We start from the raw sequence: 16,260 nt of genomic DNA, 5'->3' as shown, positions 1-16,260 counted from the left end.
CACTCAGAGCAGAGTCACTTAGAAAGAGGGAACTTTCAGGACTACAGTAGTGAGTGTTAGAGTCTGAGCTGCAGTGCCCCTATCCACATGGCTGAGGGTTCGCCTGAGGGCAGGTGGTGGCAGGACATGGAAGCGGTTCTGTCGGCAAGGGTGGAAGTTGGCTGGCCACCACTGAGGCCCAGGTGTGAGCTCGGTCTTGCCCGGTTGGGGAAGAGAGGACATGCAAAAGTGGTCAAGCCCAGCTGCAGGCCGCCTGCAATCCAGCCTGTTGGGGAAAGGCAGGAGCCCAAGAAGGGGCCGACACCTGCCCTTGAGCAAGGGCACAGGAGCACAGCCCTGCCCCGCCTGTAGAACCGAGGCTTGTGGCCTGACTTGTGAGCTGGCTCCTCCTGCAGGGGTGGAGCCAAAAGCCCAGAACAGGAGGATTCCTGCTACTGAGCATGGGCACACAGTCCTGCTCGGCCTGTGGAGCCAAGGCTTGCAACCGTCCCACAAGAGGGCTCCTCCTGAAAGGACGGGGTGAAAGCCTGGAATCAGGCAGAGACTGCAACTGAGCAAAGGTGCTCACCCCTGCCCTCAGGGACAAGCATAATGCCACCCGCTGGGGCGGGGCAAAGGCCGAGGCCACCAAGGCTTTTATACCGAGCACATGAACACAGCCACTCACGTGAAGGAGAGGCGGAAACCACAGCAACAGCCCCAGTGGGCAGGCACTGGCAACGCTCATACCCGAACGCCCTAGGCAGCAACAGCAGAGGAGGTGGCGGACCTGGAGATAGACCACACCTAGGGAACACAGAGGCCACACCAGTGGACTCCAGTGGCCAAAACCTTCTTTTACACAGACAAAATGAGAAAGCAGAGAAATGCAACACAAATTAATCAAGAGAAATCCCCAGAAAAGGAACTGAAGAAATGAGATATAACCAAATTACCTGATGCAGAGTTTAAAATAACTATTGTTAGGATGCTCAAAGATATTAGAACAACAATAGATGGTCATTACGAACACCTAAATAAAGAGATAGCAAATATAAAAAAGGACATTGAAATAATAAAAAAGAATCAGTCAGAAATGACAAATAAAATATCAGAAATGAAGAACACAATGGAAGAAATTAAAAGCAGGATGGATGAAGCTGAGAATCGAATTAGCTAGTTAGAGGACGAGATAAATAAAGGCACGGAAGCAGAGCAGAAAAAAGAAGAGAGACTCAAAAAGTCAGGAAAATCTAAGAGAGCTCTGTGACAACATGAAGAGAAATAACATCTATCATAGGGGTTTCTGAAGGAGAAGAGAAAGAACAAGGGATAGAGACTTTGTTCAAACATATCACAGCTGAAAACTTCCCTCAATTAAGTCAGAAAAACATCTCACAAGTTCAAGAAGCCCAGAGAACTCCATTAAAGAGAAACCCAAAGAAATCTACACCAAGACATATCATAATTAAAATACCAAAGCTAAGTGATAAAGAGAAAATATTAAAAGCTACTAGAGAAAAAAAGACTATCACATACAAAGGAGCCCCCATAAGGATGACTTCCGACTTCTCAACAGAAACACTTGAGGCCAGAAGGGAATGGCAAGAAATACTCAAAGTAATGCAGAACAAGAGCCTACAACCAAGACTACTTTATCTAGCAAGGCTATCATTTAAAATTGAAGGAAGGCCCTGCCGGTTGGCTCAGTGGTAGAGCGTCGGCCTGGCATGTGGGGGACCCGGGTTTGATTCCCGGCCAGGGCACATAGGAGAAGCGCCCATTTGCTTCTCCACCCCCACCCCCCTCCTTCCTCTCTGTCTCTCTCTTCCCCTCCCATCAAGGCTCCATTGGAGCAAAGATGGCCCGGGCGCTGGGGATGGCTCCTTGGCCTCTGCCCCAGGCGCTAGAGTGGCTCTGGTCGCAGCAGAGCGACGCCCCGGAGGGGCAGAGCATCGCCCCCTGATGGGCAGAGCGGCGCCCCTGGTGGGCTTGCCAGGTGGATCCCAGTCAGGCGTATGCGGGAGTCTGTCTGACTGTCTCTCCCCGTTTCCAGCTTCAGAAAAATACAAAAAAAAAAAAAAATTGCTTATCAACAATAACCTTAAATGTAAATGGCTTAAATGATCCGATCAAAAGATATAGGGTAGCTGCGTGGATAAGAAAACATGACCCATACATATGCTGTGTATAAGAGACACACCTTAAAACAAAAGATGCACATAGACTGAAGATAAAAGGATGGAAAAAAATATTTCACACAAATGGAAATGAAAAAAAAGCTGGGGTAGCAATACTTATATCAGACAAAATGGACTTTAAAACAAAGACTAGGCCCTGGCCGGTTGGCTCAGTGGTAGAGCGTTGGCCTGGTGTGCAGGAGTCCTGGGTTCGATTCCCAGCCAGGCCACACAGGAGAAGCGGCCATTTGCTTCTCCACTCCTCCACCTCTCCTTCCTCTCTGTCTCTCTCTTCCCCTCCGGCAGCCAAGGCTCCATTGGAGCAGAGTTGGCCCGGGTGCTGGGGATGGCTCTATGGCCTCTACCTCAGGCGCTAGAGAGGCTCTGGTTGCAACAGAGCGGTGTCCCAGATGGGCAGAGCATCACCCCCTGGTGGGCATGCCGGGTGAATCCCAGTTGGGCACATGCGGGAGTCTGTCTGACTGCTCCCCATTTCCAACTTCAGAAAAATACAAAAAACAAAACAAAACAAACAAAAAAACCCCACAAAGACTATAGTAAGAGATAAAAAAGGTCACTACATAATGATAATGGGAGCAATCCAAAAGGAAGATATAACCATTATAAATATCTATGCACCTAATATAGAAGCACTTAAATATATAAAGCCGACTTTGATGGATTTAAAGGGTGAGATCAACAGCAATACTATAATAGTAGGGGATTTCAATACCCCACTAACATCACTAGATAGATCCTCAAGAAAAACAATCAACAAAGAAACAACAGAATTAAAGGACACACTAGATTAACTCAATTTAATAGATATCTTCACAACCTTTCACCCTAAACCAGCAGAATATACATTCTTTTCAAGTGCTCATGGTACATTCTCTAGGATAGACCACATGTTAGGGCACAAAAGCGGTCTCAACAAATTTAAGAAGATTGAAATCATATCGAGCACTTTCTCTGATCACAATGGCACGAAACTGGAAATCAACCACAACAGGAAAACTGAAAAATACTCAAATATCTGGAAACTAAATAGCATGTTATTAAATAACAAATGGGTTAACAATGAGATCAAAGAAGAAATTAAGAAATTTCTAGAAACAAACGATAACAAGTATACATCAAATAAAAGTTTATGGGATTAAGCAAAAGAAGTCCCGAGAGGGAAGTTCATAGCATTACTGGCATACCTCAATAAGCTAGAGAAAGCTCAAATAAACAACTTGACCCTGCATCTAAAAGAACTAGAAAAAGAACAGCAAGTAAATCCTAGAGCTAGTAGAAGGAAGGAAATAAATGACATAGAGGCTAAAGAAACAATACAGAGGATCAATGAAACCAAGAGCTGGTTCTTTGAAAAGGAAACAAGATCGATGAACCTGTAACAAGACTCACCAAGAAAAAAAAAAGAGAGGACTCAAATAAATAAAATTAGAAATGAGAGTGGATAAGTAACAACTGACACAACAGAAATACAAAATATTGTAAGAAAATACTATGAAGAAGTGCATGCCAAAAAACTAGACAACCTAGATGAAATGGACAAATTCCTTGAAACATATAATCTTCCAAAAATCAATCTTGAAAAATCAGAAAACCTAAACAGACTGATTCCAACAAATGAGATTGAAACAGTTATGAAAAAACTCCCAAAAAAGAAAAGTCCTGGGCCTGATGGTTTCACAAGTGAACTCTACAAATATTCAAAGAAGAACTAACTCCTATCCTTCTCAAGCTATTTCAAAAAATTCAAGAAGAAAGACTTCCAAGCTCATTTTATGAGGCAAGAATAATTCTGATTCCAAAACCAGGGAAAGACAACACAAAGAAAGAAAATTGTAGGCCAATATCTCTAATGAATTTAGATGCTAAAATCCTCAACAAAATATTAGCAAACCGGATCCAGCAATATATGAAAAAAATCATACACCATGATCAAGTGGGATTTAGTCTCGGGAGGCAGGGCTGGTACAGTATTCGCAAATCAATCAATGTGATTCATCACATAAACAAAAGGAAGGAGAAAAACCACATGATAATTTCAATAGATGCAGAAAAAGCATTTGATATAAAATCCTGCACCCATTCATTATCAAAACTCTCAGCAAAGTGGGAATACAGGGAACATACCTCAAAATGATAAAGGCCATCTATGACAAACCCACAGCCAACATCATACTCAATGGGCAAAAATTAAAAGCAATCCCCTTAAGATCAGGAACAAGGCAGGGGTGCCCCCTTTCACCACTCTTATTCAACATAGTTCTGGAAGTCCTAGCCACAGCAATCAGACAAGAAAAAGAAATAAAAGGCATCCAAATTGGAAAAGAAGAAGCAAAACTATCACTATTTGCAGATGATATGATATTGTATATAGAAAACCCTAAAGTCTCAGTCAAAAAACTACTAGACCTGATAAATGAATTCAGCAAGGTGGCAGGATATAAAATTAATACTCAGAAATCAGAGGCATTTTTATACACTAGCAATGAACTGTCAGAAAGAGACATTAAGGAAGTAATCCCCTTTACCATTGCAACCAAGAAAATACAGTACCTAGGAATAAATTTAACCAGGGAGATTAAAGACTTGTAATAAAAAAATTATAAAACATTGATAAAAAAAATCAGGGAAGATACAAAGAAGTGGAAGCATATACTGTGCTCATGGTTAGGAGGAATAAACATCATTAAAATGTCTATATTACCCAAAGTAATTTATAAATTCAATGCAATACTGATTAAAATACCAATGACTTACTTCAAAGATATAGAACACATATTCAAAAATTTATATGGAACCAAAAGAGAACACAAATAGCCTCAACAATCTTGAAAAGGAAGAATAAAGTGGGAGGTATCACACTTCCAGATATCAAGTAATACTACAAGGCCATTGTACTCAAAACAGCCTGGTATTGGCATAAGAACATACATATAGATCAATGGAACAGAACAGAGAACCCAGAAATAAACCTACAGCTCTATGGACAACTGATATTTGACAAAGGAGGTAAGAGCATACAATGGAGTAAAGATCTGGAAACAGCCCAAGTGTCCATCAGAGGACGAGTGGATTAAAAAGCTTTGGTACATATATACTATGGAATACTACTCAGCCATAAGAAATGATGACATCGGATCATTTACAACAACATGGATGGACCTTGATAACATTATACTGAGCGAAATAAGTAAATCAGAAAAAACTAAGAACTATATGATTCCATACATAGGTGGGACATAAAAATGAGACTCAGAGACATGGACAAGAGTGTGGGGGTTACGGGTTGGGGGGGAGGAGAGGGAGGGGGTTGGGAGAGGGGAGGGACACAAAGGAAACCAGTTAGAAGGTGACGGAAGACAATTGGACTTTGGGTGATGGGAATGCAGCATAATCAAATGTTAAAATAACCTAGAGATGTTTTCTCTGAACATATGTACACTGATTTATCAATGTCACCCCATTAAAATTAATTTTAAAAAAAGAAAAAAAGGAAGGAAGGAATTAAGAAGTTGGCAGGAAAAAAGATACACAGACTAATGGGTCACTATTGAAAGCCTAGAAATAAATCCACACAAATATGGAAAACCAATTTTTGAGAGGAGCCATAAACATACAGTTGAGTAAGGAAAGGCTCTAATAAATGGTGTTTGGAAAACTGGAAAGCCACATGTAAAGGAATGAAACTAGACTGCCATCTGACACCATATATAAAAATTAACTCAAAATGGGTTAAATACTTAAATGTAAGACCTGAAACAATAAAACACATTAAAGAAAAAGTAGTCACTAAACTTATGGAAATTGGCCTCAGAGAGGTTTTTGTGAACTTGACCTCAAAGTCAAGGGAAGTAAGTGTAGAAATAAATGAATGGAACTAATTAAACTAAAAAGCTTCTGCACAGCAAACACAAACAAACAACAATAAACCCCCATCAATAAAACAGAAAAGTAACTGACTGAATAGGAGAAAATATTTGCAAATGATACCTTCAGTCTGGGGCTAATATCCAAAAAAATAAAAGGAACTCATACATCTTTATTACAAAACAATAAATAATCTAATTTAAAATGTGCAGAGTAACTGAATAGACAATTTTCCAAGGATGGGCAACAGATATGGAAATATGATCAAAATCACTAGTATCAGGGGAAATGCAAATCCAAACCACAATAAGACCACCTCATACTTGTTAAAATGGCTATTATCAATAAGACAAGACATAATGAGATGGAGAGGATGTGGAGAAAAAGGAACTCTTGCACACTGTTGGTGGGAATGCAAATTGGTGTAACCAACTATGGAAAATAGTATGGAGATGCCAACAAAAATTAAAAATAGAGCTATCACATGATCCAGCAATTCCACTTCTTGGTATTTCTTAGAAAAAACCCCAAAAAACGAATTCAAAAAGATATATACATTTCTCTGTTCATTGCAGCATTATTTACAGTAGCCAAGACATGGAAACAAACTTAGTGTCCTTTGATGGATGTTTGGATAAAGATAAGGTACATATATACAATGGAATACTACTCATGAAAGAGATAAAATATTACCATTTTTGGCAGCATGGATGAATCTTGAGAGGGTTCTCATGTAAAATAAGTCAAATGGAAAAGGACAAGAACTGTATGATTTCCTTCATGAATGGGGATAGAAAACAAAAAGCAACAAACAAACAAACAAACTCATAGATAAAGACTATAGAATGCTGGTTACCTGAGAGAAAAGGAAGTGTGGGAGGGAGGACAAAGTAAAAAATGTCAAATGAATGGGGAAGGAAGCAGACTAGACTTCAGGTTGTGGGCACACAATAGAGTATCCAGATGTCATATTATACAGACATACATCTGCAACTTATATATTGTTATTAACCAGTGTCACCTCAATACATTTTATTAAAATATATTTGTACTAAACAAAACAAAATATCCCAAAGCAAAACTAGGCAAAGGATTTGCATAGACATTTCTCCAAAAATATATACAAATGGCCCATAAGCACATTAGAAGATGATTCATATCATTAGTCATTAGGGAAGTGCAAATCAAAACCACACTTATATACCACTTCATACTCAGTAGGATGGCTATTGTCAAGTAAATGTAAAATTAGTGTTAGACTATAAAGAAACTGGGACCCCTGGTGCATTGCTGGTGAGAATGTAACATGGTGCAGTCACTTTGGAAAACAGTGTGATAGTTCCTCAAAAAGTTAAACATTGAATTACCATATATCCAGCAATTCCACTTTTAGGTATATATCCCCCCAAAATTGAAAATGGAATCAGACAGATCCTTGCACATCAGTGTTCATGGCAGCATTATTCACAATAGCCAGTAGGTGGGAAACAAACCAAATGTTCATCAATGAATGACTGGGTTAAAAAAATGAAACATGTACATACAATGGAATATTATTTAGCCTTAAAAAAGAAGAAAATTCTGATACTTGCCACTAGGTATATGAACCTTGAAAATATGATAAGTGAAATAAGCCAGACAAAAAAATGTTTCATGATTTTACTTATATGAGGTGTCTAAATTAGGTAAATTCATAGAGACAGAAAGTAGATTAGTAGTTTACCAGGGACAAGGGGATGTGGAGAATGAGGTAGTTAGGTAATATTAAGGGATTTAGAGTTACTGTTTGGGATGGTGAAAAGGTTCTGGAAATGGATCGTGGTGATAGTTACACAACACTGAGAGTATTCCTAATGACACTGAATGTGCACTTAAAATAGTTGAAATGGTAAATTTTATGTTATGTATATTTTACTCTGATTTTTAAAAATTGGGACTTTTGTGCTCTTCCTCTCCCTAAGGTTAGTAAAGTCTCATGCGGCTTCTTCTTTATATCATTAGTTGTAAGACTTCCATTTATCTAGACTTCAGGTGGTTCTCGGTGATGGTTGTTCTGTAATGTAGTTGTAATTTTGATGTGGTTGTGGTAGGATGAGTACAGCATTTATTTACCTTTGTTGCCATCTTTACTGGAAACTTTTTAAAATAAAAAACACATTTTTGTAGCTGAAATTATTTTTTTCCTTTCATTTGTAATTCTCTAACTTCTTAAATTCAAACCAAATGGTTGTATTAAATACTCATTTTACCAATTTAAAAGTCCCCCCTTAGGATGAATTATTATTATTATTATTATCTACTTTTCATCACAGGACAAATTATATACTTTTTTTTTTTTTTGTATTTTTCTGAAGCTGGAAATGGGGAGAGACAATCAGACAGACTCCCACATGCGCCCGCCCGGGATCCACCTGGCACGCCCACCAGGGGTGACACTCTGCCCACCAGGGGGCGATGCTCTGCCCCTCTGGGGCATCGCTCTGTTGCTACTAGAGCCACTCTAGCGCCTGAGGCAGAAGCCAAGGAGCCATCCCCAGCGCCCGGGCCATCTTTGCTCCAATGGAGCCTCGGCTGTGGAAGGGGAAGAGAGAGACAGAGAGGAAGGAGAGGGGGAGGGGTGGAGAAGCAGATGGGCGCTTCTCCTGTGTGCCCTGGCCGGGAATCGAACCCGGGATTTCTGCACACCAGGCCGACGCTCTACCACTGAGCCAACCGGCCAGGGCGACACTGTTGATTTTTGATAATCGAAGTATGGTCCATTGACTGACAGCATACTTGGGAGCTTTATTCAGAATGTATAATAAATTCTCAGGCCTCATCTCAGACCTACTGAAACAGAATATGCATACAATTTTTATGTCTTAAAGTTTGAGAATAACTACTGTATAGACTATAAAATTATTTAATCACAAAATTAAATTGAATTCTTTGTATACTTAGTGAAAATTTTCAAACTTGTTTTTTCAAAGGAGTAATCACACTCTCTTTGGTGTTCTAAATTACACTAAGACTCCTGGAGGGAGTAGAAGACTTCGTTCTAATATATTAGAACCTCTAGTTGATATTGAAACTATTAACATGAGATTAGACTGTGTTCAAGAACTACTTCAACATGAGGAACTCTTCTTTGGACTTCAGTCAGGTAAATGAATATTCTTTAAATTTAGAAATATAAATAATTGAAAATATATATTGTATTCTTATAAGGTATTCTTATACCAGTTAGATGAAGGCCCACCCTAATGACTTTATTTTAACTTGATAGCACCTGCAAAGATCCAGTTTCCAAGTAAGGTCACATTTAGAGGTACTGGGATTTAGGACTTCAAAATATCTTTTTGAGGGACACAATCTAACCAATAACATGTGGTAAGAGAAATGTCCTTGGTATCTGGCTATTTGTTCACTGGCATGGCAGTGCAATGTTTTTGTTTTGTTTTGTTTTGTTAGCTAGAGAGGGAAAGAAAGAGAGAGACATAGGAAGAAAGAGAGATGAGAAGCATTAACTCATAGATGTGTCACTTTAGTTGTTCCATTGATTGCTTCTCATATCTGTCCTGACCAGTGAGCTCAAGCCAAGCCAATGACCCTTTGCTCAAGCCAGTAACCTTTAGATTTCAAGCCAATGACTATGGGATTGTGTTGATGATCCCACGCTTGAACTGGTGAGCCTGTACTCAAGCTGATGAGCCTGTACTCAAACTAAGTGACCTTGAGGTATCCAACCTGGAACCTCAGCATTCCAGGTCGACTCTCCATCCACTGTGCTACCATTGGTCTCCATTCACTGTGCTTCGACTCTTCATCCACTGTGCTACCATTGGTCTTTATTCACTGTGCTACCATTGGTCAGGCTCAGTGTTCTTTCTTCCTTTCTTTCAATCTTTCTTTTTTTTTTTCTTTCTTTCTTTCATTTATTTTTATTAATTTTAATGGGGTGACATTGATAAATCAGGGTACATATGTTCAGAGAAAACATCTCCAGGTTATTTTGACATTTGATTATGTTGCATACCCATCACCCAAAGTCACATTCTCTACCGTCACCTTCTATCTGGTTTTCTTTGTGCCCCTATTCCCTCTTTTGCCCCGGTAACAACCACAATCTTGTCCATGTCTCTGAATCGCATTTTTATGTCCCACCTATGTATGGAGTCATATAGTTCTTAGGCTTTTCTGATTTACTTATTTCAGTCAATATAATGTTATCAAGGTCCATCCATGTTGTTGTAAATGATCCGATGTCAACATTTTTTATGGCTGAGTAGTATTCCATAGTATATATGTACCAAAGCTTTTTAATCCACTCGTCCTCTGATGGACACTTGGACTGTTTCCAGATCTTCGCTATTGTGAACAATGCTGCCATAAACATGGGGGTGCATTTCCTCTTTTGAAACAGTGGTATGGTGTTCTTGGGGTATATTCCTAAAAGTTGAATAGTTGGGTAAAAAGGCAGTTCGATTTTTAATTTCTTAAGGAATCTCCATACTGTTTTCCACAGTGGCTGCACCGGTCTGAATTCCCACCAGCAGTGCAGAAAGGTTCCCTTTTCTCCACATCCTCATAAGCACTTATTCTGTGTTGTTTTGTTGATGAGCGCCATTCTGACTGGTGTGAGGTGATATCTCATTGTGGTTTTAATTTGCATTCCTCTAATAATTAGTGATGTTGAACATTTTTTTATATGCCTATTGGCCATCTGTATGTCCTCTTTGGAGAAGTGTCTATTCATCTCTTGTGCCCATTTTTGATTGGATTGTTGGTCTTCCTGGTGTTGAGTTTTACAAGTTCTTTATAAATTTTGGTTATTAACCCCTTATCAGATATATTGTCAAATATATTCTCCCATTGTGTAGTTTGTCTTTTTATTCTGTTCTTATTGTCTTTAGCTGTGCAGAAGCTTTTTAGTTTGATATAGTCCCACTTGTTTATCCTGTCTTTTATTTCACTTGCCCATGGAGATAAATCGACAAATATATTGCTGCGAGAGATGTTGGAGAGCTTACTGCCTATGTTTTCTTCTAAGATCCATATGGTTTCACGGCTTATATTTAAGTCTTTTATCCATTTTGAGTTTATTTTTGTAAATAATGTAAGTTGGTGGTGTAGTTTCATTTCTTTGCAGGTAGCTGTCCAATTTTCCCAACATCATTTGTAGAAGAGGCTGTCTTTACTCCATTGTATGCTCTTACCTCCTTTGTCAAATATCAGTTGTCCATAAAGGTGTGGGTTTATTTCTGGGTTCTCTGTTCTGTTCCATTGATCTATGTACCTGTTCTTATGCCAGTACCAGGCTGTTTTGAGTACAATGGCCTTGAAGTATAACATGATATCAGGAAGTGTGATACCTCCCACTTTATTCTTCCTTTTCAAGATTGCTGAGGCTATTTGTGTTCTCTTTTGGTTCCATATAAATTTTTGGAATATGTGTTCTATATCTTTGAAGTATGTCATTGGTATTTTAATTGGTTGCATTGAATTTATAAATTACTTTGGGTAATATAGACATTTTAATGATGTTTATTCTTCCTCACCATGAGCACGGTATATGCTTCCACTTGTTTGTATCTTCCTTGATTTCTTTATCAATGTTTTGTAATTTTCCAAGAACAAGTCTTTAATCTCTTTGGTTACATTTACTCCCAGGTACTTTATTTTTTTGGTTGCTGTAGTGAAGGGGATTGTTTCCTTAATTTCTCTTTCTGACAGTTCATTTTTGGTGTATAAAAATGCCTCTGATTTCTGAGTTTAATTTTATATCCTGCCACCTGGCTGAATTCATTTATCAGGTCCAGTAGTTTTTTGACTGAGACTTTAGGTTTTCTATATACAATATCATATCATCTGCAAATAATGATAGTTTTACTTCATCTTTTCCAATTTGGATGCCTTTTATTTCTTTTTCTTGTCTGATTGCTGTGGCTAGGACTTCCAGAACTATGTTGAATAAGAGTGGTGAAAGAGGGCACCCCTGCCTTGTTCCTGATCTTAAGGGGATTGCTCTTAATTTTTGCCCATTGAGTATGATGTTGGCTGTGGGTTTGTCATAGATGGCCTTTATCATGTTGAGGTATGTTCCCTGTATTCCCACTTTGCTGGGAGTTTTTATCATGAATGGGTGCTGGGTTTTATCAAATGCTTTTTCTGCATTTATGGAATTTATCATGTGGTTTTTCTCCTTCCTTTTGTTTATGTGATGAATCACATTGATTGATTTACGAGTATTGTACCAGCCTTGCCTCCCCAGAATAAATCCCACTTGATCATGATGTATGATTTTTTTCATATATTGCTGGATTCAGTTTGCTAATATTTTGTTGAGGATTTTAGCATCTAAATTCATCAGGGATATTGGCCTATAATTTTCTTTCTTTGTGTTGTCATTGCCTGGTTTTGGAATCAGAATTATGCTTGCCCTATAAAAGGAGCTTGGAAATCTTCTTTCCTCTTGAATTTCTTGAAATAGCGTGAGAAGGATAGGAGGTAGTTCTTTGAATATTTGGTAGAATTCCTTGTGAAGCCATCAGGCACAGGACTTTTCTTTTTTGGGAGTTTTTTCATAACTGTTTCGATCTCATTTGTTGTAATCAATCTGTTTAGGTTTTCTGATTCTTCCAGATTGATTTTTGGAAGATTATATGTTTCAAGGAATTTGTCCATTTCATCTAGGTTATCTAGTTTTTTGGCATACAGTTCTTCATAGTATTTTCTTTTCTTTTTTTTTTTTTTCATTTTTCTGAAGCTGGAAACAGGGAGAGGCAGTCAGACAGACTCCCGCATGCGCCCGACCGGGATCCACCCGGCACGCCCACCAGGGGCGACGCTCTGCCCACCAGGGGGCGATGCTCTGCCCATGCTGGGCGTCGCCATGTTGCGACCAGAGCCACTCTAGCGCCTGGGGCAGAGGCCACAGAGCCATTCCCAGCGCCCGGGCCATCTTTGCTCCAATGGAGCCTTGGCTGCGGGAGGGGAAGAGAGAGACAGAGAGGAAAGCGCGGCGGAGGGGTGGAGAAGCAAATGGGCGCTTCTTCTGTGTGCCCTGGCCGGGAATCAAACCCGGGTCCTCCGCATGCTAGGCCGACGCTCTACCGCTGAGCCAACCGGCCAGGGCCATAGTATTTTCTTACAATATTTTGTATTTCTGTTGTGTCAGTTATTATTTCTCAACTTTCATTTCTAATTTTATTTATTTGAGTCCTCTCTCTTTTTTTCTTGGTGAGTCTGGTTAAAGATCATGTTTACCTATTCAGAAAACTAGCTCTTGGTTTCGTTGGTCCTCTGTATTGTTTCTTTAGCCTCTATGTCATTTATTTCTGCTCTGATCTTTATTATTTCCTTCCTTCTACTACCCCTGGACTTTACTTGCTGTTCTTTTTCTAGTTCTTTTAGATGTTGGGTCAAGTTGTTTATTTGAGCTTTTTCATGCTTCTTAAAGTATGCCTGTAATGATATGAACTTCCCTCTCAGGACTGCTTTTGCTGTGTCCCATAAATTTTTAGTTAATTTATACTCATTATCATTCCTTTCTAGGAATACTTTTATTTTTTCTCTGATCTCATTGTTAACCCATTTGTTATTTAATAACATGCTATTTAGTTTTCAAGTTTTTGAGTATTTTTAAATTTTTCTGTTGTGGTTGATTTCTAGTTTCATGCCATTGTGATCAGAGAAAGTGCTCGATATGATTTCAATCTTCTTAAATTTGTTGAGACCGCTTTTGTGCCCTAACATGTGGTCTATCCTAGAGAATGTACCATGAGCACTTGAAAAGAATGTATATTCTGCTGGTTTAGGGTGAAAAGTTGTGAAGATATCTATTAAATTGAGTTAATCTAGTGTGTCCTTTAATTCTGTTGTTTCTTTGTTGATTGTTTTTCTTGAGGATTTATCTAGTGACGTTAGTGGGGTATTGAAATCTCCTACTATTATAGTATTGCTGTTGATCTCGCCCTTTAAATCCATCAAAGACGGCTTTATATATTTAGGTGCTTCTATATTAGGTGCGTAGCTATTTATAATGGTTATATCTTCCTTTTGGATTGCTCCCTTTATCATTATGTAGTGACCTTCTTTATCTCTTACTATAGCCTTTGTTTTAAAGTACATTTTGTCTTATATAAGTATTGCTACCCCAGCTTTTTTTTTTTCATTTTCATTTGCATGAAATATTTTTGTCTATCTTTTTACCTTCAGTGTATGTGCATCTTTTGGTGGGTTTGTTGTAGACAGTATATGTACAAGTCCAGTTTTTTTATCCATGCAGCTACCCTATGTCTTTTGATTTGATCCTTTAACCGATTTACATTTAAGGTTATTATTGATATGTAGTTGTTTATTGCCATTTTATTTTTTAAAACTGTATTCCTCTTTTGCTATATTCTTTCTCCCCTTTGATCTGTTTACAACAGGCCCCTTAGCATTTCTTGCAGCATTGGTTTGGTTGTAGTGTATTCCTTGAGGTTTTTTTTTTTTTTTTTTTTTTTTTTTTGTCTGGGAAGCTTTTTATTTCTCCTTCAATTTTAAACGATAGCCTTGCTGGATAAAGTAGCCTTGGTTGTAGGCTCTTGTTCTGCATTACTTTGAATATTTTTTGCCATTCCCTTCTGGCCTTAAGTGTTTCTGTTGAGAAGTTGGATGTCATCCTTATGGGGTCTCCTTTGTAGGTGATAGCCTTTTTTTTCTCTAGTATCTTTTAATATTTTCTCTTTATCACTTAGCTTTGGTATTTTAGTTATGATTTATCTTGGTGTAGATTTCTTTTGGTTTCTCTTTAATGGAGTTCTCTGTGCTTCTTGAACTTGTGGGACTTTTTCCTGCCTCAATTTAGGGAAGTTTTCAGCTAAGATTTGATCAAACAAAGTATCTCTTGTTCTTTCTCTCTTTTTTCAGGAACACCTATGATGTGGATGTTATTTCTCTTCATGTTGTCACAGAGCTCTCTTAGAGTTTCCTCAGACTTTTTGAGCCTCTTTTTCTTTTTTCTGCTCTGCTTTCGTGCCTTCATTTATCTTGTCCTCTAACTTGCTGATTTGATCCTCAGCTTCATCCATCCTGCTTTTAATTTTTTCCTTTGTGGTCTTTATTTCTGATATTTTATTTGTCATTTCTGACTGATTCTTTTTTATTATTTCAATGCCCTTTTCTATATTTGCTATCTCTTTATTTAGGTGATCATAATGACTATCTATTGTTGTTCTAAGATCTTTGGACATCCTAACAATCAATGTTTTAAACTCTCTGCATCTTGTAATATGGTTATATCTGACTCATTCAGGTCCTTTTCTGGGGATTTCTCTTGATTCATTTGGGTTGCATTTCTCTGCCTTCCCATTTTGTCTGCGTATAAGCAGAGTTTGGCCACCAGAGTCCAATGGATGTGGCCTCTGTTTTCCCTAGGTGTGTTCTGTCTGCAGGCCCACCACCCCTGCTGCCTCTGGCGTTCGGGTATGAGCGTTGCTGGCGCTGACCCTCTGTGGCTGTTGCTAGGGTTCCACCTCTCCTTCACAGGAGGGGCTATGTTCACATACCTGGGTCTACAGGCCTCCATGGCCTCAGCCTTCATCCTGCCCCCTGCGGGCGGAGTTGCAAACTGCGCCCAGGGCCGCAAGCCTCAGCACTGAGGGCCGGGGTGAGCACCTTTGCTCAGCTGCTGGTCTCCGACTTTTCTGGGTTCCCACCCTGCCCCCTGCAGGAGGAGCCAGCTTGCGCATCTGGCCACAAGCCTCAGCTCCGTGGGCTGGGCAGGGCTGTGCACCCGTGCTCAGCTGCAGATCTCCCAACTCTTCCCGGGCTTTCGTTCTACCCCTATGGGCAGAGACAGCTTGCATGTTAGCCTGCAAGCCTCAGCTCCACAGGCCAAGTGAGGCTGCATGCCACGCGCCCTTGCTCAGTTGCGGGTCCCCGCCCATTCTGGGCTTTCGTTGGTCCCCCCCCCCCCCGCAGGTGGGATTGCAGGCCGGCTCGCAGCTGGGCCTGACTGCTTTCACGTGTCCCCTCTGCCCGTGCTGGGCTAGACTGAGCTCACACCCGGCCTTAGTTGTTGCCGGCCAGGCTTCCACCTGCTGACAGAACCATGCTTTGCACCCCACTGCCTCCCCGCCTCCCGCCCTGTGGCAGACCCTCAGCAGTGTGGGTGGGGGTGCTGCAGCTTAGACCCTAATACTCCATACTGGAGTCCTGAAAGCTCCCTCCTTCTAAGCGACTCTGCTTTGAG

At 39.8% G+C, this 16,260-nt stretch overlaps 1 protein-coding gene across 1 annotated transcript in view; it reads left to right on the top strand.

Moving 5' to 3' along the window:
- MSH4 (mutS homolog 4) overlaps window positions 1-16,260 on the top strand; it is a 99,877-nt gene that overhangs the window by 35,079 nt on the left and 48,538 nt on the right. The window contains 1 exon segment of the mRNA XM_066264969.1: window positions 9,014-9,186. Within this exon segment, the coding sequence (XP_066121066.1) occupies window positions 9,014-9,186 (173 nt within the window).

Source organism: Saccopteryx bilineata, chromosome 3 (assembly GCF_036850765.1).
Source record: "Saccopteryx bilineata isolate mSacBil1 chromosome 3, mSacBil1_pri_phased_curated, whole genome shotgun sequence".
Taxonomy (NCBI): domain Eukaryota; kingdom Metazoa; phylum Chordata; class Mammalia; order Chiroptera; family Emballonuridae; genus Saccopteryx; species Saccopteryx bilineata.
This window is presented reverse-complemented; position numbering and strand designations above follow the sequence as displayed.